This window comes from Dermacentor albipictus, chromosome 1, assembly GCF_038994185.2.
Source record: "Dermacentor albipictus isolate Rhodes 1998 colony chromosome 1, USDA_Dalb.pri_finalv2, whole genome shotgun sequence".
Classification (NCBI taxonomy): domain Eukaryota; kingdom Metazoa; phylum Arthropoda; class Arachnida; order Ixodida; family Ixodidae; genus Dermacentor; species Dermacentor albipictus.
In genome coordinates this window covers 64,927,138-64,949,947 of record NC_091821.1, presented here as the reverse complement: position 1 = coordinate 64,949,947, position 22,810 = coordinate 64,927,138, and the positions used below count along the sequence as shown (strand labels likewise).

General features: G+C 44.0%; 2 protein-coding genes across 2 annotated transcripts in view; one reads left to right on the top strand and one right to left on the bottom strand.

The window, feature by feature from the left end:
- The window catches only part of LOC135912483 (cytochrome P450 4c3-like), a 135,293-nt gene that overhangs the window by 70,304 nt on the left and 42,179 nt on the right, over positions 1-22,810 (top strand). The gene's annotated exons all lie outside the window — the stretch shown is intronic.
- LOC135912484 (cytochrome P450 4C1-like) overlaps positions 13,078-22,810 on the bottom strand; it is a 38,863-nt gene continuing 29,130 nt past the window's right edge. The window contains exon 11 of the mRNA XM_065444924.1: positions 13,078-16,002. Within this exon, the coding sequence (XP_065300996.1) occupies positions 15,833-16,002 (170 nt within the window). The 3' untranslated portion in view covers positions 13,078-15,832. The remainder of the gene's footprint in view (positions 16,003-22,810) is intronic.

Sequence of the window (22,810 nt, the reverse complement as noted above, 5' to 3'; positions counted from 1 at the left end):
CCAAATTACAAAAAAAAACGTAATTGATTACAAATAATTAATTGCATGTAATTCGTTACGTACAAAGCTGGCGCAAGGGAATTGCATGACTTCCCATCGGCGCAGAAATGTTGCAATTTGCTACAGTGACAAGTTTCCTTGAAATCGCGTTCGATCAAGGTGCATTACACGCTAAGCGAATTATTTCACGCCCTGCCAAATAGGTATGGATGGCCAGCGTGCAGGAGCTTTTTCAGCCAGCGTTTGCCTGGCGGTGTCTGAATGCTCTTGAGCGGAGAAGTCTGTCTGCGGAGGCTGCTGTGCATCGCGCCCACGCGTCACCTGTGCGCCGCCTCTCGCGATTTCCCGATTAGCGAGGCAGTCGCGCCACACATCGCTCTGTTTGGAACGTGCCGCACGAAACAGATTGTCGGCGCCAGCCAATATAAAGCGAAATAAAACACGTGTAAAGCTGCGCTCAAATTTCGCATTAGCGAGTATCGTGATCGTCAGTAACTTTTTCTACGCTGTTTGAAGTACTTTTCCATACTTTTCACGAACGTTCGAAAATTCCTGGCAGCCCACATTATTTATTTATTTATTTATTTATTTATTTATTTAGTTATTTCCAATACTATCAATGCCATCACGGCGTTATGGAGATGATTGACAGTTCAACGCGTGTTCAAAATGGCACTCTTAAATGAAGTGTGGTCTGCGTTGCTGGTACTCGAAGCGGAAAGGTAACTCCATTCAGATGACGTCTTCGGTCTTTGGCACCAACTTCGGCTTCGAACGACTGGAAGTGCATGTTGTTCACGAAGAATTGCACTCGAAGTTTTAAGCGATGGTCGACACGAGATGAAACGCAGCGAGGTGCAGAGAAGATGCGCTTCAGCTAGAGGTTTGTATAGAAGATCTTATGCCAAACGCACAAGCAGGCTAGATTTCGTCTGTCAGAAAGGTCAGGAAGGTCAAGAGAGGATTTTATTGCAGTAATCCTGACAGTACGAGAATGGTTGGTAACAATGATTGGCTTCAAGCCCGCATACAAGTTTAAAACCGTGAGGGTCCCAGATTTAAGAAGAGTACTCAAATTTTGATCTGACTAATCTTTTAAAAATGTGCAGCTTTCAGAAACCAGGGGCTAAAAAAATTTGGTGCTGAAAATCGAGAATGCGGTTCGCATTATTAGTCACGTATTTCATATGCGTATTCCATGAGAAATTACTATCGATATGGACACGAAGGTACTTTTAGGAATCTACAGAAGACAAATGATAAGGGGTAATCGAATAAACTCGGGTAATACTGCGTGCAGGATTCCGGCAAATACTCATTATTATGCATTTCTCAACATTGAATTTCATGGACCAGATCACCACGGACAGCATCAGCATTTATGATGCTGTCAGGAACAGACTGAAGTTGAGTAGAATTATCTGGTTTAGTTATTTCGCTGTCAAGGACACAATTATCGGCGAATAGTCTGATCGTTAAATAACTGCAATTGGGGAGGTCATTAATGTAGATAAAAAATAATTGGGGTCTGAGGACAGAGCCTCGTGGCACGCCAGAAGTGACAGAGCAGATGTGCAAGTTAAAACAGTTGACAGTTATATGCTGAGTCCTATTAGATAAGAAGCATTTAATCCACTGCATCACATTAAGGTCAGTGTCAAACGTGCTTAGTTTTGGAAGAAAAAGACTATCAGAGACGGTATCAAAAGCTTTCTGGAAGTAAAAAAAGAAATGCAATCGATAATAGAGGCACCATCTGCTGCAGTGTTGGGTGTAGTAAAGGGGAGTACTTCGGTTTCGCACGTGTGATGTTTTCTGAAACCATGCTGACTGTTGTGAAAAAGAAGTTGTTCAGTCCGAGAAACATGATTTGGTTAGACAAGATAATTTGTTGAAGAAGCTTACACGGGATAGTAGTCAAAGGGATTGGCCTATAGTTCAATGGATTGGTTATATCACCTGGTTTAGGAATAGGCACCACCTTCGCCGCCTTCTGATCGCTCGGGATTGTTGCACGTTCCAATGACTGTGCAAAAATCTGCGATAAGATAACTTAAAAATAAATGGCAATCTGTTTTAGAAATTGAAGAGTGATAACGTCCGTGCCAGGTGCTGACATCTTTATGTTAAGTTGAGAATGAAGATCCCTAATTTATCAATAATGATTGAGTTTATGGAAGGAAGACGAAACTTAATTAGGGTCGGTAAGTCATTACAGAAATAAATTGAAAACGCATATTTATATACATTCTGTAAAGCTTCACAGAACCTGTCTCTTGGAATTACTGGACCACGATCGTCACAAAGCTGTAGGTTTTGATTTATCAGACCAATAACTACACTCCAGAATTTACGTAGGTTGCACTGTAGAAGAGAAAGAACGGCACTGTTAAAGGTCATCAGTCATTGGTTAGGTCATCGCGTTTAATAATAACACTTCTAACATTTGTGGAAAAGAAACTTGTTATAACGCTGTAACGCTTTTACAAGGATGAGATTGCTATGATGTAGGCGGAACAATGTTTAGCGACATGGAACTTTATGCCCTAGGTTAAGGCTCGATCGATATCTTGGTTAATCTGGTAAACGCTATCAGTCTGACTGCAACAGAAAAAAAAAACACTTTTACAGGAAGCTGTATATGACTAGCCAATTCGTCCGTCGGTCCGTCTGTCGCCTATACGCCGACAACTCCTCCGGCGCATTTCCATGCTCATGCGCGAAAAAAAAAAGACAGGCGCGCCATTGGCTGCGCCAGTAGTGACGTCGTAGCTCTCCGTCGCAGGGGAGCGCGCGCGCAGCAGTTTTTCTCTGGCTCCGAAATAGGTAGGCCACACATCATGCGTACTCCTGAGGACCAGGCAGCTTTCGATCAGCAACGTCGTGAGCAGAACTGGGAATGAGCTTGTCTATGCCGTGCCAATACTGCAACCCGGGCAAAAGAACAGGCTCGTGCAATTGAGCGCACGAAGCAACTGCGTACCAAGGATCCAGCAGCCTACCAAGCCGTCGTTTAATGAGCCGTCGGGTTAACCCAGTGATAAACACCGGGGCTGCACGTTTCAGCTTTGCTGGTTAACCACCTGTGTGGAGTGCTTGGACGGTGATTTTTGTTTATAATGCACTTATTGTAGCGCAAAGTATATTGTTAACCAATCGATTTTCCGTACTCGATGAGCGCTTTGCCTGTGTTCTTAGTTTTTTTACAAAAATATTCTCTTAAATATAGGCCACTACTTTTCAGTTTCCCTTTGTTTGCATAATAGTTTCCATGATTTTAGAAGAAGGAAACTTAACAATTACGGGACTGCACTTTTATTGAATAAGTGTACGAAACCAGCCTATGCGCCCGTTAAATGCTATCAGACGGCCGCTGAATGCCAAGAGGTGTCATAATTGAGCGAAGTTTATTTTCCGACTGAGCCCAAGTCTCAGCTGCAGTGTCAGAAAGCCGGATATTTTATATAAGCTTCTCACGCCATGACCTGGCCTCAAGATCATTGAGGCATGGCCACAGTTCAGCATTCTCCTCCCGAATAGTATCAGATCAGTTATGACCAGGGTATTGGAACGAAGTGTTTTTCGCTCTGGCTTTAGTTTCGTCCCACTAAAAGAAAGGTACGTTCTGGCCCTGCTCCCGAACGAAAAAAAAAATATCCGTAATGGTTCATAACGGTTTTTCTTTGCATGTAAGAAATCTTCGAAGCAACATAACGATAAAAAGATAGCATTTATTTTTCTCAACAAGTGCATTATGAATTCTGAGATCATGCTCAAAGCCTTGAGTTAAGGCACCGAGTATGATCTCCGAAGCAGCACGTCATCGAGTGTACTCGCAGGAATGCGAGACCACTGTTCCTATAAAATGACCTTAAACGAACATAGACGAACGATAAAACTTCAGTAACAAAGCGTTATATGCATAGAAAACGAAACGATGTGCCCTTGAGCGTGCAAGCCCTAGGTTTTGCTACGGCGTGGACCTGCCAGTGCACCGAGGGAGAAGTTTAGATTAGTGAAGCTCTGGACCGGCTATCGCTCGCACCATCCATGACTGAGATACGCACTGATATTGACGTTGCCTGACGTCGCTTGTTTCGGATGGCCGACTTTCCCCTCAAACCATAGAGTTTCTAAATAAATACCCTAGAGGCAACCGTGGTGCTAGTGTCTACGGGGGCTCTTATGAGCGTTGCCTCAACCTACATGGGAATGATGGGAAGTGCAGGCTTCGGATTGACTTCGATCTTTAGACTAGTGGCGTTTGCTTGCGGCGCAGTAAAGTAAGCTATACTCAAATATTATCGCGTAAAATTTAATTTTATTTCTGCAGTGTCTTATATAATGCACAACACCTTACATGAACTTTGTATGACTTTGAGATTGAAGCACGATTTACTATGGTTTGCCACCAGGGCACACCAGGGTATGCATCCTTCTGCGATTTTCTTCCCGATTTAGCGCCAGAAAATAATTATTTATTTATTTTTACAGCAGCAATAACAACCATGCATGTACTTATATAAATATACTCATCAAGTATCTATGGAAAAGAAATGTTGTATTGTGAGAAAGTGTTGCGCCCTTGAGAGGAATGCTACAAGTGTCGTCTGCTACGACGCCTGCGCGCTGCAAACGCGAGACTTCTCGCAGACGACGGGTACTTGCGAACTCTCTCGCGCTTTCGAAAGGCTGCGTCGGCTGTCACGATTGCTGAACGTCTTCAAGTACATTTAAGCACATCTGCTGCAGTGCTAGCCAGGACGCTTGTAGCCTCCTATGAGTATGCTTCATTATATTTTATATTGACGTACCACTTCTGAAGCGTTATGGCGTGGCTTTGCACTTACCCATTTTGCGACACTAGACTACAGCCAGGAAGCAGCAACCTTTCCACCACAAGTAAGTTTGTGTTCTCAAAGTCCTAAAACACGAATTTCAATGAGCACGTAAACGAACAATTCATAATGAAGCTCTCAATAAAATTTGATTCTTGAGCTACTAGAAGTACAACTGTCTATGCCTTGTATCAGTAGTGCCTTCTTTTTCCTATTCTGAAGTTTCATAAAGCACGTAACGCTACAGTGCCAACCTAACACACTTAACAAATCAAGGTCCAAACGTTCAAAACATGTTCTTTCAACGTTTACGATGTCGTCGCTTTCTCGTCAGGACTTCGACACCACACCGCGACGCAAACATCGTCCCAACCACTGGCTCAGCGTGCTATCGCCACTTCGAGCTTTGCGTTGCACTGTCCCACTGAACGTTATAGCAATTTCATTTGGAGTGAAACCAAAACTGCCAAAAAATACTGGTAGACTAGTTACCAAGTCAACAGAATGCCAATCCGTAGCCTGTATTTCACATCATTCACATGATGTTAGAACGATCGCAGTTCTAGATTTCCTTCCCTCTAGTTATACTAATATGAAACTCTATGCCTTAAACCAAAAGCCGATAAAAAATATTTCGGTTTCACTCGGAAACAAAATAATAAATGACGTTTCGGTTACGTTTTCGTTCGGGTCAAAAATATAATTCGTGCACGCTCCGTTCCGACGCACTGGTTGTGACGTGTTGCACGTCGCCTGGTTGAGCTCGCTACAACGAATTTACACGAAGTTCTACGGCAGCTACTGCAACTAATGTTGAGTTGACATCAGAGACCGTTTGTTTTAACATCGCCTGACTCGACTTCACCTCGTCAAGTACCCCTTTTAAAGGGGCATTAAAGGCAAATATTAAGTCAAGCTAAAGTGATAGATTAGTGCTCGAGAATCTCTAAGGCATCAATATTATCCCGAACAGAGACTTAATAATCGAGGAATTGAGGTAACTGCGGCACACGATTAGAGACTCCCCAGAAACATTCTAGTACTCACCCGATAATGAAAGCCCTACTGAGTTAAATTCTGCCACTAGTACTCAACCACTCGTTGCAAAAAACATCCTTGTATTGTATTACGAGACGAAATAAAAGGCTATTGTCCAGTTCAATACTATGTTTAGAAAAACGAACTCATGGAAGCTACCCTTGGCAACGACGCGTGTGGTAGAATAGTTCCGTTTTCGCTCGACTTCGCGCGGCCCACGCTTTCGCGTTTCAGTAGTTCCGTTATCGCGTATAGTGCTACGCTGGTTTTGCTGGTTCACGAAACTCGCACAAACTGCAAGTAGCGGAGGATTCAACTTCCATGTGATGTCGCGGGATGCCCGAACGGCTTACGCCACTTAATTGACCAAAAAGCAGCTGCAGCGGCGAGTCCACCGCTCTATCTTGGCTCGGTATCGCCGTCTGTCGGGGGCCGTTTTACTCACCGACGGGCTCGTGATGGCGTATGTAACGTCACGATTCCCCCGGGAGATGTGAATTTCGAAAAAGGTATTCGGACCCTTCACACGCAATTTTCTCGTAAACTAAGTCTCTTCTTGGCACGAGGCAAGCGTTGCGAGGTTTCCAGAATGATATTTAAACATTCGACGTCGACTTAGTATTTGCCTTTAGTGTCCCCTTAATTCGTTATGGCGTGCGTCTAAGTGTGTTTTAATTGCTTTAAGCACTTCAACCAGTACATTAAGAAGACTTGCAATCAACGGGACCCGGGTTAGATTGCACGTTAGCGCTAAAAGGTAACAGTTTTTCTACGTGAGGACATTTGCAAATAAGTAAAGAATGCGTGAGCACGGTACAAGAAGCAGAAACGCGCTATTTGATTTTTTAAAGTGACAGGAATGAAAATTACCACCCTGTATAAGAAGAAACGGGTTTTCAGTCGACAGCACTGCTGCTGCTCGACCATGCCCACTGCAACCACTCGGGTGACGACAGTTGTTTATGAACTAGGCGCTGCGTGATGACGATGCTGACGGAGAACCGAAGATCAGCAGAGCCAGCTCTCGCACACTGAGCGCTCTGTCTGAAACTGGGCACTGCCCAGCATGATCTGGGATGATCTGTAGCCGTGGATGAGTGTTGGATCACTGACGAAGCGTTGGCGGTCAGCGCAAATCGACTTGCTCCAGCGAACTCGTGAACCACAGGGACGTTGTCGTCCCGTTCCAAGTAGAAATTGCCGGGAACTGCAGGTAGGCGGTTACCTTCCAGTCATATTTCATGGCAGTGAGTGGAAGAACCCAATACCGAGAGCATCATCATCATCATCAGCCTGGTTGCGCCCACTGCAGGGCAAAGGCCTCTCCCATGCTTCTCCAACAACCCCGGTCATGTACTAATTGTGGCCATGGCGTGCCTGCAAACTTCTTAATCTCATCCGCCCACCTAACTTTCTGCCGACCCCTGCTACGCTTCCCTTCCCTTGGGATCCAGTCCGTAACCCTTAATGACCATCGGTTATCTTCCCTCCTGATTACATGTCCTGCCCATGCCCATTTCTTTTTCTTGATTTCAGCTAAGATGTCATTAACTCGCGTTTGTTCCCTCACCCAATCTGCTCTTTTCTTATCCCTTAAGTTACACCTATCATTCTTCTTTCCATGGCTCGTTGTGTCGTCCTCAATTTGAGTAGAACCCTTTTCGTAAGCCTCCAGGTTTCTGCCCCGTAGGTGAGTACTGGTAAGACACAGCTATTATATACTTTTCTCTTGAGGGATAATGGCAACCTGCTGTTCATGATTTGGGAATGCCTGCCAAATGCACCGCAGCCCATTCTTATTCTTCTGATTATTTCCGTCTCATGATCCGGATCCGCCGTCACTACCTGCCCTAAGTAGATGTATTCCCTTACGACTTCCAGTGCCTCGCTGCCTATTGTAAATTGCTGTTCTCTCCCGAGACTGTTAAGCATTACTTTAGTTTTCTGCAGATTAATTTTTAGACCCACTCTTCTGCTTTGCCTCTCTAGGTCAGTGAGCATGCATTGCAATTGGTCCCCTGAGTTACTAAGCAAGGCAATATCATCAGCGAATCGCAAGTTATTAAGGTATTCTCCATTAACTTTTATCCCCAATTCTTCCCACTCCAGGTCTCTGAATACCTCCTGTAAACACGCTGTGAATAGCATTGCAGATATCGTATCTCCCTGCCTGACGCCTTTCTTTATTGGGATTTTGTTGCTTGCTTTATGGAGGACTACGGTGGCTGTGGAGCCGCCATAGATATCTTCCAGTATTTTTACATATGGCTCATCTACACCCTGATTCCATAATGCCTCCATGACTGCTGAGGTTTCGACTGAATCAAACGCTTTCTCGTAATCAATGAAAGCTATATATAAGGGTTGGTTATATTCTGCACATTTCTCTATCACTTGATTGATAGTGTGAATATGGTCTATTGTTGAGTAGCCTTTACGGAATCCTGCCTGGTCCTTTGGTTGACAGAAGTCTAAGGTGTTCCTGATTCTATTTGCAATTACCTTAGTAAATACTTTGTAGGCAACGGACAGTAAGCTGATCGGTCTATAATTTTTCAAGTCTTTGGCGTCCCCTTTCTTATGGATTAGGATTATGTTAGCGTTCTTCCAAGATTCCGGTACCCTCGAGGTCATGAGGCATTGCGTATACAGGGTGGCCAGTTTCTCTAGAACAATCTGTCCACCATCCTTCAACAAATCTGCTGTTACCTGATCCTCCCCAGCTGCCTTCCCCCTTTGCATATCTCCTAAGACTTTCTTTACTTCTTCCGGCGTTGCCTTCGGGATCTTGAATTCCTCTAGACTATTTTCTCTTCCATTATCGTCGTGGGTGCCACTGGTACTGTATAAATCTCTATAGAACTCCTCTGCCACTTGAACTATCTCATCCATATTAGTAATGATATTGCCGGCTTTGTCTCTTAACGCATGCATCTGATTCTTGCCAATTCCTAGTTTCTTCTTCACTGTTTTTAGGCTTCCTCCGTTCCTGAGAGCATGTTCAATTCTATCCATATTATACTTCCTTATGTCAGCTGTCTTACGCTTGTTGATTAACTTCGAAAGTTCTGCCAGTTCTATTCTAGCTGTAGGGTTAGATGCTTTCGTACATTGGCGCTTCTTGATCAGATCTTTCGTCTCCTGCGATAGTTTGCTGGTATCCGGCCTAACGGAGTTACCGCCGACTTCCATTGCACACTCCTTAATGATGCCCACAAGATTGTCGTTCATTGCTTCGACACTAAGGTCCTCTTCCTGAGTTAAAGCTGAATACCTGTTCTGTAGCTTGATCTGGAATTCCTCTATTTTCCCTCTTACCGCTAACTCATTAATCGGCTTCTTATGTACCAATTTCTTCCGTTCCCTCCTCAGGTCTAGGCTAATTCTAGGCTAATTCGAGTTCTTACCATCCTTGTCCTGTACCGAGAGCAACTGGACATTAATCACGTACTAGCCACTGCGGTGTCTGTCATACCACCTGTATTGTTTTCGGGCCTTAAACCTTATATACTATGCTTGACGCCTTCCGAAAGCCTTGATGCGATCAAAAATCAACGGAAAGTGCAATGAAAGGAGAAAAAAAAAAAAGACACAAGAGTGATTGACGGTATCCTGAAATAAAAAAAATAAATAAAGTTTGCGAAGCGGTTGCAGAGATGAGAAGCTTCGTTGCTGCCTAAAGCGGGACGGCGGGTTCAATTTGCGGCAGTGACAGCCGTATTCTGAACGGGTTGGAATGCAGAAGGCGTCGTTTACCCAAGTTTGAGAGCAATGTAAGGAATCGCACCTAGTCATTGATAATCCTGAGCCCCCATACGGCTTCTGGATTGCTCAGACCGTGGTTATGGAAAGTAACGCCCTGCAATTTACTTATTACTTCAGGCGCACTATCAGCGTCGCGTAACAGGACTTAGGCAGGATTGGTTACAAAGCATGTAGAAAAAAAATTACATAATAGCAATACATCGAATACAAGGCGCGATGTTTGACATAAAAAATAAACTGAGCTAAGGAGGAAAACAAGGCATGCTCGAAAGGCATGGTGCTGGCAAAGAAAGCATTTAGAGCTATCAGTTAACTACTCGGAGCGCCAAGTTGCGAAAAAAGAAAGAAAAATATGAAAGCCCGGAGAAATATGTATATGGGCGTGTAGATACGTGTGTCGTGCGATATTATCTCGTTAAATTCCCACGGTGAAATGGGTGTGTGTGTAAAAAGACGAACCACTGACAGAGGCATGAAAAGAAATACTTTCGTGAGATCGCGTGGAAAGACTGGTTGAAAATCTAAGCAAGGAGCAATGCAGCCGAGGTACCCCGCACGTGTATATATATTTATTGAAGTACAGTTGGTACAGTCGGGAGCAAAAGTGGAGAGACCACGGCTCCGAGCGCGGGTGCGGGAGCGGCAGCGGGGCCGCCACGCGGCGCTGCTATCTCGCGCCGCGCGTTCGCTTCGCGAGTGCCTTGGGTGACGACAGTCTTCACGCTCGCTCTCGCGCGGGTGCTTATCGCGCTTGATACATTTCTAGTGCACTGTTCGGTTAATCTGCTGCTGACGGTCGCGGCGAAGGTTATCGCGTATCGCAAAGCGCCTGAAGTGTCTGAAGGGAAAGTAGGGCGAACTGCTTCCCTCCTCCTCCGTTTTCGGCGCGCCTCGACGGTTACGCTTCGATGCCGTGCCTGTATCAGCATGCTGTTGGATGGCACGCACGGCTTCCACTCGATTCCCGAATCATTAGATAGAAACGAATACATCGAGGCGTAAAATGCAAGGCACTGTGGAACCTCGTTTCGAACGCCCCCTTCAAATAACTATTAAAAATTGATTGCCGTGAGAAATAAACAATCTGAACCTAACATTCAACTAATACTTAGTGAAGGTGCCATTAACGGCAATTACACCAGTAGCTCGGCACGGGCCCCTCCTCTTTCTTTCCGCAAATCTTGTAGGCTCCTCGATGCGGGGGAAGCATTTGTGCAGAAACGACAGCGACGGCATCTCGGGCATGTGCTCCCGCCCGGCCGACGCCGCCGCACCTGACGTCACTACGTGTACGTGTCGCGCCCTCTCCACCCACGCTCGGCTGTATCGGGCGTCAGAAATTGATGAATTATGGACGAATTGATTTTGTATGCGGAGTGTTTACGCGACCATTTTCGGCCTCTTAAACTCGGGCTCTTATAGGATGCTGTCGGCCTGCCTGATTGGTCGAAAATTCCCTATGGTGGAGAAGCCCGCGCCTTCCGCCGGTCCGCGGGACCCGTGGATGCTGCAGAAAGTCAATTAAGGAATGACTTGAGTAGGTTTGACGTGAGCAAGGAGACAGCAGCACACTGTGCAACTTCACCATGGGAGACCAGGCCAGTCAGGCAGGCCGTCGACGACGGGCATGACATCGTTGTGTATGTAAATATTTATTTATTTATTTATTTATTTATTGTACCCTCAAGGCATACAAGCATTATAGAGGGGAGGGGGTCAATCATTCAACATTAGTTCAGTTATTTGCACATACACAATCAAAAATTTCAAAAAATGGGAATGAATGTAATTTCTAATAACAAAAATTCACACTGTCATGCACGGCTTATACAATGATTACAGCAAGAACATACCATTGCAACCGATTGAGACACTAAAAGATGAAGTTTCCAACCAACATAGAGAAAAAAAAAAGTTGGAATGCGTTAAATTTCGCTGGAAAGAGCATCACGAAAATGGTCACAGTTGGTAATGTTAACTAATGAGGCGGGAAGATTGTTCCAGTCGAGGCTGGTTTTGGGCAGGAAAGAGTGCGAGTATGTTGCAGTGTTTTGGTGAGGGACATGGACTTTATGGTTGTGATCAAGTCGAGATGAAACAAAATTAGGCGGTTTAATCAGACGCGTCCTAAGAACATGATTATGATGATAGATCTTATGAAACAATGCAAGTCGAGATAGTTTCCGTCTATTTGCAAGCGGGGGCAGATTAAGTATCGATTTCATGTTAGTTACGCTGGAAGTTCGATGATAGTCACTTAGGATAAAACGTGCTGAGCGATTCTGCATTGCCTCCAAGTTATTGGTAAGAGTTGCAAGGCCAGGGTCCCAGATTGACGATGCATATTCGAGATTAGATCGGACATAAGTGATATACAACTGTCGCTTGAGTGATGAAGGTGCGAGAGAGAAGTTTCTTTTCAGGTACCCAAGCATGCGATTGGCCTTTGAAGTTACGTGCTCGATGTGGTACTTCCATGAAAGGTCATTAGTAATATGTACACCGAGGTATTTATAGGTAGTTACAGATTCTAACGCCGTGCTGTGAAGAAGGTAGTTTGGGCAAGGCATGTTATTACGCGCTACTCTCATTGATTTAAATTTAAGAATGTTAAGCTTCATTTTCCACGTTTGACCCCAAGCAGAAATATTATTTAGGTCACTTTGAAGGATTATTGTGTCAGTGTAATTAGAAATGTTGCGGTAGATAACACAATCATCAGCAAAAAGACAGACAGAAGAAGCTATGCTAGTAGGTAAATCATTAATATAAATCAAAGATAGTAATGGGCCTAAGACTGAACCCTGTGGCACTCCGGCGGAAACAGGTGCCTCCAGGGAATCGGTTCCATTCACCGTGACGAATTGAGTCCGGTTAGAAAGAAAGTCGCGTATCCAGTGCAGTACTAAAGGGTCAATGTTAAGGCTGGTTAGTTTTAGTATAAGGAGCTCATGGTTTACACTATCAAAGGCTTTCGCAAAATCCAAGTATATGCAATCAGTGATGAGGCCGGCATCAAGGAACGCGTGAAGGTCATTAGTAAATGTTAGTAGCTATGTTTCACAAGAAAAATGTTTACGAAAACCATGCTGGGATGGATGAAAAAAGTTATTCGACTTCCAAGAAGTTAACTAAGTGAGTAAATATGACATGTTCTAATATTTTGCAGGGAACAGATGTTAGTGATATCGCACGATAATTGCTTGGGTTGTGTGCGTCACCAGACTTGTAAAAAGGCACGACCTTGGCTACTTTCCAATCCTTGGGCAAGCATCCATCGTTGAGCGATTTGGTGAAAATGTAATTCAAAATGATAGAGCTGTACTCATTAGTGTTTTGCAAGAATTTAGCGTTGATGCCATCCCGACCACATGAAGATGATCGTTTTAGTCTGTTAATAATAGCACGAATGCCGGCTGGGTCAAGCATGATGGGATCCATAGCTGTAAGATTTGCTCTCGATTCATATATGTACAGTCTAAACTTAAGGTAAATGCCAAGTTAATAAACCTAGCACAAATTTACGTCGTTTCCATAGGCTTCCATTGCTGAATATTTACCCGCTCTGGAAACAAAATTCTAGCTTCCCTCAGCGCGATCACTTCATTTGTCTCATGTGGATTGTCTTCTATCTGTCACCTGTCCTTTTTAATATTCGACCCGCAGCTTTCATTATTCGCGAAAAACCCGCTCTTTACATTGTAAACGCGCTAGCTACGTGCCACGGCCGCTTGGGGCGCTAGTTGCTACGTGTCCAGAAAAGCTGGATATGCAGGAGGAATAGAAGAAATCTTTAGCGGCAAAAAAGCACATATAACAGCTACGAGGGCGCGTGAGCTTAATTAAGCGGGAGCCATTTGTTTTAACAGTACATAATTTGTTACTGAACTGCATGTAGAAAAGAAAAGGGTTGGCGATATTGCTCATTCGGTGCCAGCTGGCGCGCCCGCTGAACGACCGTAGTTGTGACATGCACACACACACGCACACGCATCCACGCACACGCATTAATAACTATGGCAAAGGGAATTGAATGTGTTCGCAAAGTAAGTGCTCGTAGCGTAATTGCAGTCTTGGCTGAAAGCCCACATGACAGTACATACTTGACGATGCGGACCGTGCCGCCAGTCACTTCCTACAGTGCAATTGTCCCAAAGCAATGCGTCTTACGCCTCAAAGCTCTAGCAATGGCCGTGAGATTACGTTATGGAGTCCATCTCTCTGTTTTAAAGCACGCAGGGACAAAAATATATTTAATACTAATTCCACCCCCCCGCTTCCTGCTTCGGTTAGCGCAATTTTACAGAATGAGCTCGCAACCGTCTATACCACCATGACTCCATGTTTCAAGCCTTGAGCTATCGACGAAGCAATGCCATAAGTGCTGCAGAGTGGAGATGATAATTATGTCGGCCCAGCCCGATACCGTGGCTTGGGTTGCATAACACGGGTGGTGCTTGGCAGTACCTGCAGTCAGCCCTATAGTCAAACGTGGTGCAGCCTGCTCACCTCTGACAGAGGACATGCTGGGAAACAAAATGCACAGCTAGTCACTGCCCAGCACCATAAGAGGCAAAAGAATACGTGCCCAAGATGGCCGGACTGTATGGTTGTATAGTAAAATAGCCAGATACTTGAGACGAAAAAGAAAGTTCACTAGCGTACGACCTTACTCCCTGTTTTCATTTGCGCTCTGTCCAGAGTATATTAAGGTGACTGAACTTTACCTTTAAGGATCTTCTTGCGCCATTTTTTGTCAGCTGGATTTACTGAGCTGCAGCATATAGCACGATTTATTTAGGTGAGTGTAGTTTAGGCGTTGGTGCCTTTTATACAAATGCTCCATTTATGTGGCCTTTTGTTGTAGTAACTATATGTGAAAAGGAGTATCTGACGCCATTAAAATCTTCGAAAATCTAAGTATCTTATATAAACGCAACCCTATTCCAAAATGGCAAATAGGGCCATTTTCCAGGAACGCTCGGACAACAAAACCCAGAGAGAAGACACTATTATATTCAGTGAATCATGGTATATTGAACTGTCCTTCGTAATAAATGGTTTAAAACGTGGGAGCATGGTATCTCTCTTTGGTCTATGGCCATTTGCAGCTGGTAATAGCGTTTTATGACTCCTAGTATAGCAGCTAGATTCAAGGCAGTACAACGTAGCCATTTGTTCTACGAATAAACGATGATGCGCTGCGTACAAGTTTGTGCATATAAACAGAGAGCTTTTGTAACAATGTAACAATTTTGAATACACCAGGTCTGGTAAAAATGGTCTGGGTGATATTGCATGATATTTGGAGTCACTTCACTGTAACAAAAAAACTCAGGGTGAAGTTCAAGTGTCCTTTCTTACAGTGGCGCATGAAACCATGATGACCTCTGAAGCAGTTCCCCATCACAATATTTCTAGCACTTTCTGAGCAGAGTATGTGGAGACCTCGGAGACTGATTCTGCCATGCAAGTAGTTGCGGCAGGCTGTTTACGAGTCCGACAGTATTGTTAGCGACTGTCCGATCCGATAGCCCTCCGCTGCCGCTAGATCAACGGCCACTTCTTCAGCCTTGACTACCGTACAGTCTTGTAGCGAAACGCTGGTTTATTGCGGCGTGCACGACGGACAGCAGAACCAGCGGAGCCCTGGACTGAGGGCAGCCGACCATTGCGATAGAGGACGGACGAAGCAGCGGGTGAAGACCTCCGGGGAAGACACAAGGAGGAAGACTCCCCTGAAGAATCCGCCCCAGCCGCAGAAGAACATAATTACTAGAGCTCAATAATGTTTTCCCTAACTAACTAACTAGTACTTGCTCTATCTTGAATACGCTGTTCTGGGTTACCATGTAGCCTGTAAAGGAATGTTACTTCATTGTAGATTTATTATGTCCATCTACGTTAAGAGTTTCTAGGGGATTCATGGCCGGTCATCCAACGCTGTACGCGTACCGTCAACCCTCGGTCTAAAACTAACAGTGCAATACCCAGGGCACTCTCGAAGCAAGTGGCAACATCTTCATTCCTATGGTTGCAAGCGTGCGAGGTCAGCATTGCCCACTTTGTTTCCTAATCAATGATCTTGCTGCGATTGTAGTTCTTAGCGGAAAGACCCGCGAGACAGTTGCCGCTACGTAACTCAAGAAAGAGTAACTCGGTAACTCAAGAACTAGGCCAGAGGAATCCAATCAGATGCCCCGTGACCGTGGCGTAAACTCAACTCTGAGTCCATTCACTGGCCTCAACACAAGTTCGCACGTGAGCATCAGTTGGTCTCGCCGATCAACGGCCTTCAAAAAGAAGCGTCGAAGAAGGGTAGCGACGATGATCTTAACTTCCATCGAAGCGTACTTTTGACCTGCAAGAACAAATAAAACAAACACTTATTACAACTTCTCGATAAGTTTCCGGACAGCGGATTTGTGCGACTGCGTTACATCCACTTTGTTTGTTGCAGCGCTATCATTTCAGTTTTGGCGATACTCCATCACGCCTAAAGATTTGTAGATTACCTCTAACTGACCTCTCGCACTTTCGCTACAGCACAATTCACCAATCACTAATCATTAATCGCTTAACAAAATATCACTTAACTTTCTGTATAGTGAGTTTATGGCATATAGGTTTACCGTAGATGTTTGCATACAATTCGCCAAAACATTCTAAGGCGTTGATTCCCCTTCTAAAATGACGATGCTTAATTGCAGTCGTCAATGGTATAGCCAGTGCAGGATCTTCATTTAGGAAAATGGCAGTTTTCGCTTCTTAATGGAAGCGTGACGTGGGAAGGCGATATGGCGAGAGTGGTGCGTCGCTCCGTACCGTCGGGCATCATAATTTCACATAAAGATGAAATTAAGATAAGCTCATTTGCCACATTTGTGCACACATCTTTATATAGCCCGTGGTCAGGATCGGCAAAAAAAAAAACGAAATAGGAAAGAAACGCACCGACTGGCAAGCCGGCTGTAGTGGTAAAGAAGGTCAGTCGACGGATCATTAAAGTCGATTAGCGCAATCGCAGGAGGGTTCACTCTGTAAAAGGTGCCTCCCAGGTCTGACCATTTCGAACTGACAATCGCAGTGAATACAATGCGCGCTAACGATCGTGCCTGCAAAGTATTACACCGCTACGCGCCGTGAAAAGAGCTAAAATTTCAAACCAAACACTCTGCGCCCATCTACTCGCGCGCGCCCCGCTCCCAGCCAGACATTCGAGGTCAATATCGCGAGCGCGCCTAAATAGCTCGCTGTGCTGTGACGTCGCTCACAGTGGCACGTGCCTGAGAATTATCATAACTGAGAATTATGTCAATTAAGCAAATAAAACACACAAACTGAATGCCTGCGTGTCTTTCTTTGACTTCGTACCGCAGCAAGAGATATCTACTTCCGTTCCGTTACGTTCAGCTTGTTCCCACGTCGTGCCGTAGAGCACGCTGAGAGCGAAACTGCGGCATTTTCTACCGTGTTCCAGCGCACGATCCTGCTCTGTGATCCGCTTCCATCTGCGTCAGTGTTCGTGTAGCACTTACTTATACCGCTACATAACGGGGGTGTTTGCGGTAGCGCACGAAAGTAGGAAAGGAAGGACAAAGACGGGTAAAGAATCTCTGTCCTTCCTTTCCTAATTTCGTGCGCTACGCAAACACCGCCGTTATGAACCAAGACCAACTCGCCCAAGCCTCTACCCTAATTATACCACTAGTCAGGTGTTCTCGTGCATAGCGCGAAATCGTGTGCAGCTCGAAATGAGACAAACGCAACAGCTCGCGTGCGGCACCGTCAGTGGAAGTGCGCCGCGCAGCAAGAAAGCGAGAGAAAAAGAAAATTGAGGAGCCATTCTACCCTGCGAAGGTGGTTGATCAGCAAAGCTGCGATGGTGATATGTAACTATGCGTATAATTATGTATATGTTAGTTATGCGAAATACAAAGATATATTTATCTTATTTATTTTTTTATTTTCAATACTGGTACTCTCAATTGAGAGCATAGCAGGTGGACATTACAAAGACAATCATGTTTGAAAAGAAAAAGAAAGAAATACGAAACAAGAAAGAATCGGCAAGGAAATACCGAAGCATATCCGCCAGGGTAGCATTAAAGCAATAAATGTGGTCTAGGCATTTTTTCAAGCAAGAACATCAATCTTAGAATAAAGTCTAACAGTGCACAATCAAGCACATTGTGAAAAAAAAGAGAAGAAAGCAAGCTTCATACAAAGAATTTAAGGCAAAGAACACCCACAAATTCAAATTAACATTTCGAAAACGGGCATGCTGCGCACATGAAATGACGCACAACCACGAGGATGGTTTACAACCAGTTTGCCAAGAAAGGAAAATCAATGCCTTATCGATCATGCACAATGTGCAAACAGCGCAAAATAATATTACAAATAAAAAAAAGTGAAGCACAGCCAGGCACAGGATTGCAATCTGTTACAAAAATGGGAATGGAATAAAAAAGCAAGTAAGTGAAAGTACAAGAACAAAATTATGTGCAATAGCATGAGCATTCTCTTACACCAAGACAACCGACACACATTCAACGGTCATCACCAGCAAATATTAGGAAAGGAAATACATTGTAGAAGGGCAGGAATCTAAGAAAAGGGAACTAGCTTTCAAATGAGAGAGGGTGCGCGGCAATGGCGATGGTACTAGAGGTTAGATGCATGTTCTAACTTTACAGGGAAAGCGGACACTGTTTCGGCGTCCGTGACATCGGGATTTAAGCGATTCCATTCGCGTATCCTAAGTGGAAAAGACGATTGCCCAAACGAGTCATTGATGACAGAATATTCAGTTAATATGTATTTATGCTTATGACGAGTCGGGCGCGACTGTGAAAATGTGATATACTTAGACACATCTATCTTATAGATGTCATGCAGCAGTTGGTACAAAAACTTGAGACGTGCATGCTTTGCCCTTGTGGATAGAGTCCTAATGCCAGAAGAAGCTAGACGGTTAGTGGGAGAGTCCGTGCGTTTATACTTGTTATACACAAATCTTATGGCTTTGCGCTGTACTGACTCCAGTTTTGTTATACTAGTTAGGGAATGAGGGAACCAAACTGTGTTAGCATGTTCTAACACAGGTATTACGCATGTAGTGTATGTTAGCAGCTTTGCGGACCCGGGTGCCATTCTTACACATCTTTTTGCATAGAAAAGCTTGCGTAGTGCGGCTGCCGTAATGCTGGCTACGTGTGTGTCCCATCTGAGGTCAGACGTCAACGTAACGTATAAATACTTATGTTGTTCCACATTCGCTCGTGGCTCACCATTAATAGTTTAAGCGAATTGGGACGGGTTCCGTTTACGTGTTACTGCAATGGTTACGGATTTGTTTACATTAATGGACAATTGCCATTTAGCGCACCGGTCTACTAACTTATCAAGGGATGCATTGAGTTTTAGGTGGTCTGTGATGCTGTGAATTTCTTTATAAATAACGCAGTCGTCTGCGAAGAGCTTGATACTACAGTCAATGTTTTCTGTAAAATCATTTATAAAAATTAAAAATAATAGCGGCCCCAGGACGAAACCTTGAGGAACTCCTGAGGTTACAGGAATTGTTTGTGATTTAACACCTCCGAAAAACACGAACTGTGAGCGGTTTGTTAAGAAATCTTTTATCCATGAAAGAGCAGATCCCTCTCCGATTACACTTCTTAGTTTTGCGACTAATTGCGCGAATATTGTGAAATACGCAATCAAAGGCCTGCGATAAATCAAGTAAAATCATGTTCATTTGGCCGCGATTATTGATGTTAAGTGCGAGGTCATGAACTACCTCTGTTAGCTGAGTAATAGTGTACAAACCACTACCAAATCCATGTTGGCTAGGGGACAAGAAATTTAGTTTCTCAAGGAAAACGGCTATGTGTTTTAGGATAATGTGTTCGAATAACTTAGACGAAGTGCTACTAAGAGATATCGGACGGTAATTTGGTACTGAAGACTCATCTCCAGATTTGTGGATGGGTATAATTTGTGCAATTTTCCAGTCGTCTGGTAGTTGAGACAAAGTAAGTGATTTGCGGAAAGTTAGCCTAAGATACTTACTACACCATTCCGCATATTTTCTAAGGAACTCGTTTGGAATATCGTCTGGGCCGCTGGATTTTTTAGGATCGAAGTTAAGTAGTAGGTTGGGTAATCCTGCATCTGTGACTTCAAGGCAATCGATGCTTGATGGACCAAAGGATAAAATAGGAGGGATGATACCGTTATCTGTGGTTAAAACTGAGCCGAAAAAATTGTTGTATGCATGAGCTTTTTCCGCTCTTTCCTCGGGACCCGTGTGCGACGCCGTGGAATTATTAATGCGAAGGTTCCTCCAAAACCTGTTAGGAATGCTTTTAATAAAACTAGGAGGGGTGACGCTGAAGTAGTATTGTTTGGCATTTCTTGTTTTCTGTCTGAACTCTGCTTTGGCGCAGTGTATTCTGTGCCGAATGGAAAGCTCACAGTTTGTGTTTTTCACCACCCTGCGCAGCCTTTTTATTCTTCGCTTTGCCTGAATCACTTCACGTGTTCTCCAAGGATTGTTCACTGTTGATTTCCTCAGTTTCGTTGGTATGAGGTTAGTAATACAGTGGATAACAGCAGGTTGGAACCTGAGCCAAAGTAGATTAGTATCACTGGCTGCGTCGGAAGCTAGCTGTGAAAAAAATTCAAACTCGTGTGCAAGATAGGTTAGCACACTGTTATCGTCTGCCGTTTTAAAATCGATTACAGTTGATCCACGCTGTTGATCTGCAAAGCTAAAGCCGAGCGGCAGCAAGCAGATAGGTATGCTATGGTCAGATATGCCCTCAACTACATCAGTTCAACTACAAAACTATATCAGGCGCGCTACCTCCTTTCAACTACATCAGGCGCACTCCGTCACGCATATATATACACAGAATCATATATATACACTACGTCATATACACACAGAGCTACCGCCTAAGGGTGTTTACGACGTCGCTTTAAAGGCGCAGTCGTTACGGTGCGCCGTTTAGACGCAAGTGTCCGTTAAACCGATCCTCGACGCCACCGACGATATGCGTTGACCGGGGCGCAGTCCAAAGGAGTGCACGAAATGAAACACGTTTGTTTGTAATTTGCGATGGAGTACACTTCCTAGTTATAATTAGCTGAATGAAACCTGAAAGGACTAGAGCTTTATTCTAGCGGTCAAATATGGGGCTGTCCGTTTCCCTCCTTTAGAAGCCCATGTATTAACAGTAGAGGGGAATTCCACAATGTTTACAACTTCCCTGGAAACTGCTTTAATTATTAAAAGTAAATGAAACTCGGCGTAATGTTATAGTCGTCTTAGCAACCAATTGTTATATAATTTGTTTCGGTATAGCTTTTTTAAAACAAGAGTTACAGCCGTTTTCTGTACCCATACTCCCTCCGTAGATGCCCCATGTATTGACGGCAGACGAGAATTCTGTAACGTGTACAGCTTCACCGTGAACTAGCTAATCATGACACGTAAATGAAACTCGGCGTAATGATAGAATCGTCTTAGCGGCCAATTTCAGTGTGATTTTTTTCCTGAGATACCTGCATTAGATTGAGAGCTACAGAGCATTTTCGAGAAATTTGGCTTCGCCTTAAGGCTTTTTCTGTTCGCCGCCACGGTTTCTCCGGAGGGTAGCCATAGACGGCTTCGCTGTAAAAAGAAGGTGAGGCCCGTGACGCCTGCGTCACGCGATCCTCCAGCTCCGGTATGGGAGAACGCAGGGAAGGAATTTCGCTTGGGATGGGTAGACAGGCGCAAGTGGAGAGAACAACTATGGTGGCGGTGACGCTCGCCTCCCGAAATCATGGGTTCGCGGCAGCGAAATATTTCTGTCTCGGCTATTAATGAACCAATTCGAAAAATTCTTAAGCTAGAGCGCTTCCTAGAGGGCACGTTACAACTTCCAGCGTATAAGCAAAATTTACTGTGTGGCCTAGCGAGGGGCCCCTTCAGAACCCGCAAACAGTCAATTGGAATCGTAATTTTTGACCAACATCAATGACACAGAACTTCGTTAAATAAAAAACATGTCAGTCATTTTGGCTAACGGATAATTGTGTTAGAAAAAAAAAACACACAATTTCAGATTTGGGAAATGCCAAGTTTGAATACTGCAGTAGCGTTTCTCAGCAAGTAAAATGTTATTTACTGGAACTTTGTTGATCATAAATAAATAATTTTGACTTGCTTTACATGTTCCAGCCAGCTAATCTATAATGAAACTCCAAAGGTATAGAATGACTAGTCTGTCAGCAACAAACAATTTTTTTTTTCATCTGTTCGAATGGCATAAGTAGCATGAGTGAGTGAATAAACTTTATTTCGGAGGCCAAGCTGTTGATGCCCGAAGGTGGGCATGATGAAGTAGCATGATAAAAAAATAGTCCACAGCTGCATTTCATTTTCGGCTCTGCTTGTCTGCTTTTTAGTTTTCTTTTGGGAATAAGTACACAAATAAGTGAAATTGTGCAATATAGCGTGACTGATTTTCTTCTTCATTTTTTTTTTATAATTTCCTTCTCTGGCGTGCTGGAGCATATTCGCCTTTGACATGCTTCCGTTATGGCGTTAGTGCTGCGTGGAGTTTCCAGAATTTGGAAAAACCTCGATTGGAAGCAATTGTGCCCGTTAACCGAGCTGGCTGCCCCTAAGAAACACTACCAAACGCCTGTGAGAGTTTCGGTGCCCCATGGCTCTAGAGATGATTAAAATGTCAGTCACCTTCACTTCGTTTAGCTTTTCTATGGCATGAATGCTACTAATGTTTCTATGCTACTCAGCAAGGGAAAAATTTCCCGCCGTCCAATATCCCTTTTTCTAGAAATGTCTCAATCAAAACATTTCGCTTTCCTTCATTGCACAGTAACTAGCGAAACGAAGCTCGTACTTAAACAAACACGGCAGTCAGAATTACGAAAACATGGCCAATATGCCGACAGCAATGGTTACGTATATCATTTTAGAAAAGTAATAACATTTCATAAAACTTTCTATATCATTCAAAAAGCGAACATTCGCACGCAGTATGAGTTAGAGTAGTGTTGGGCGCACCTTTATTAATGATAAATAAAACAATACGAAATTAAATTTAATATGAATAGGCAGCAGTGAGGATGTCTAATGCTTCGTGTGCGTT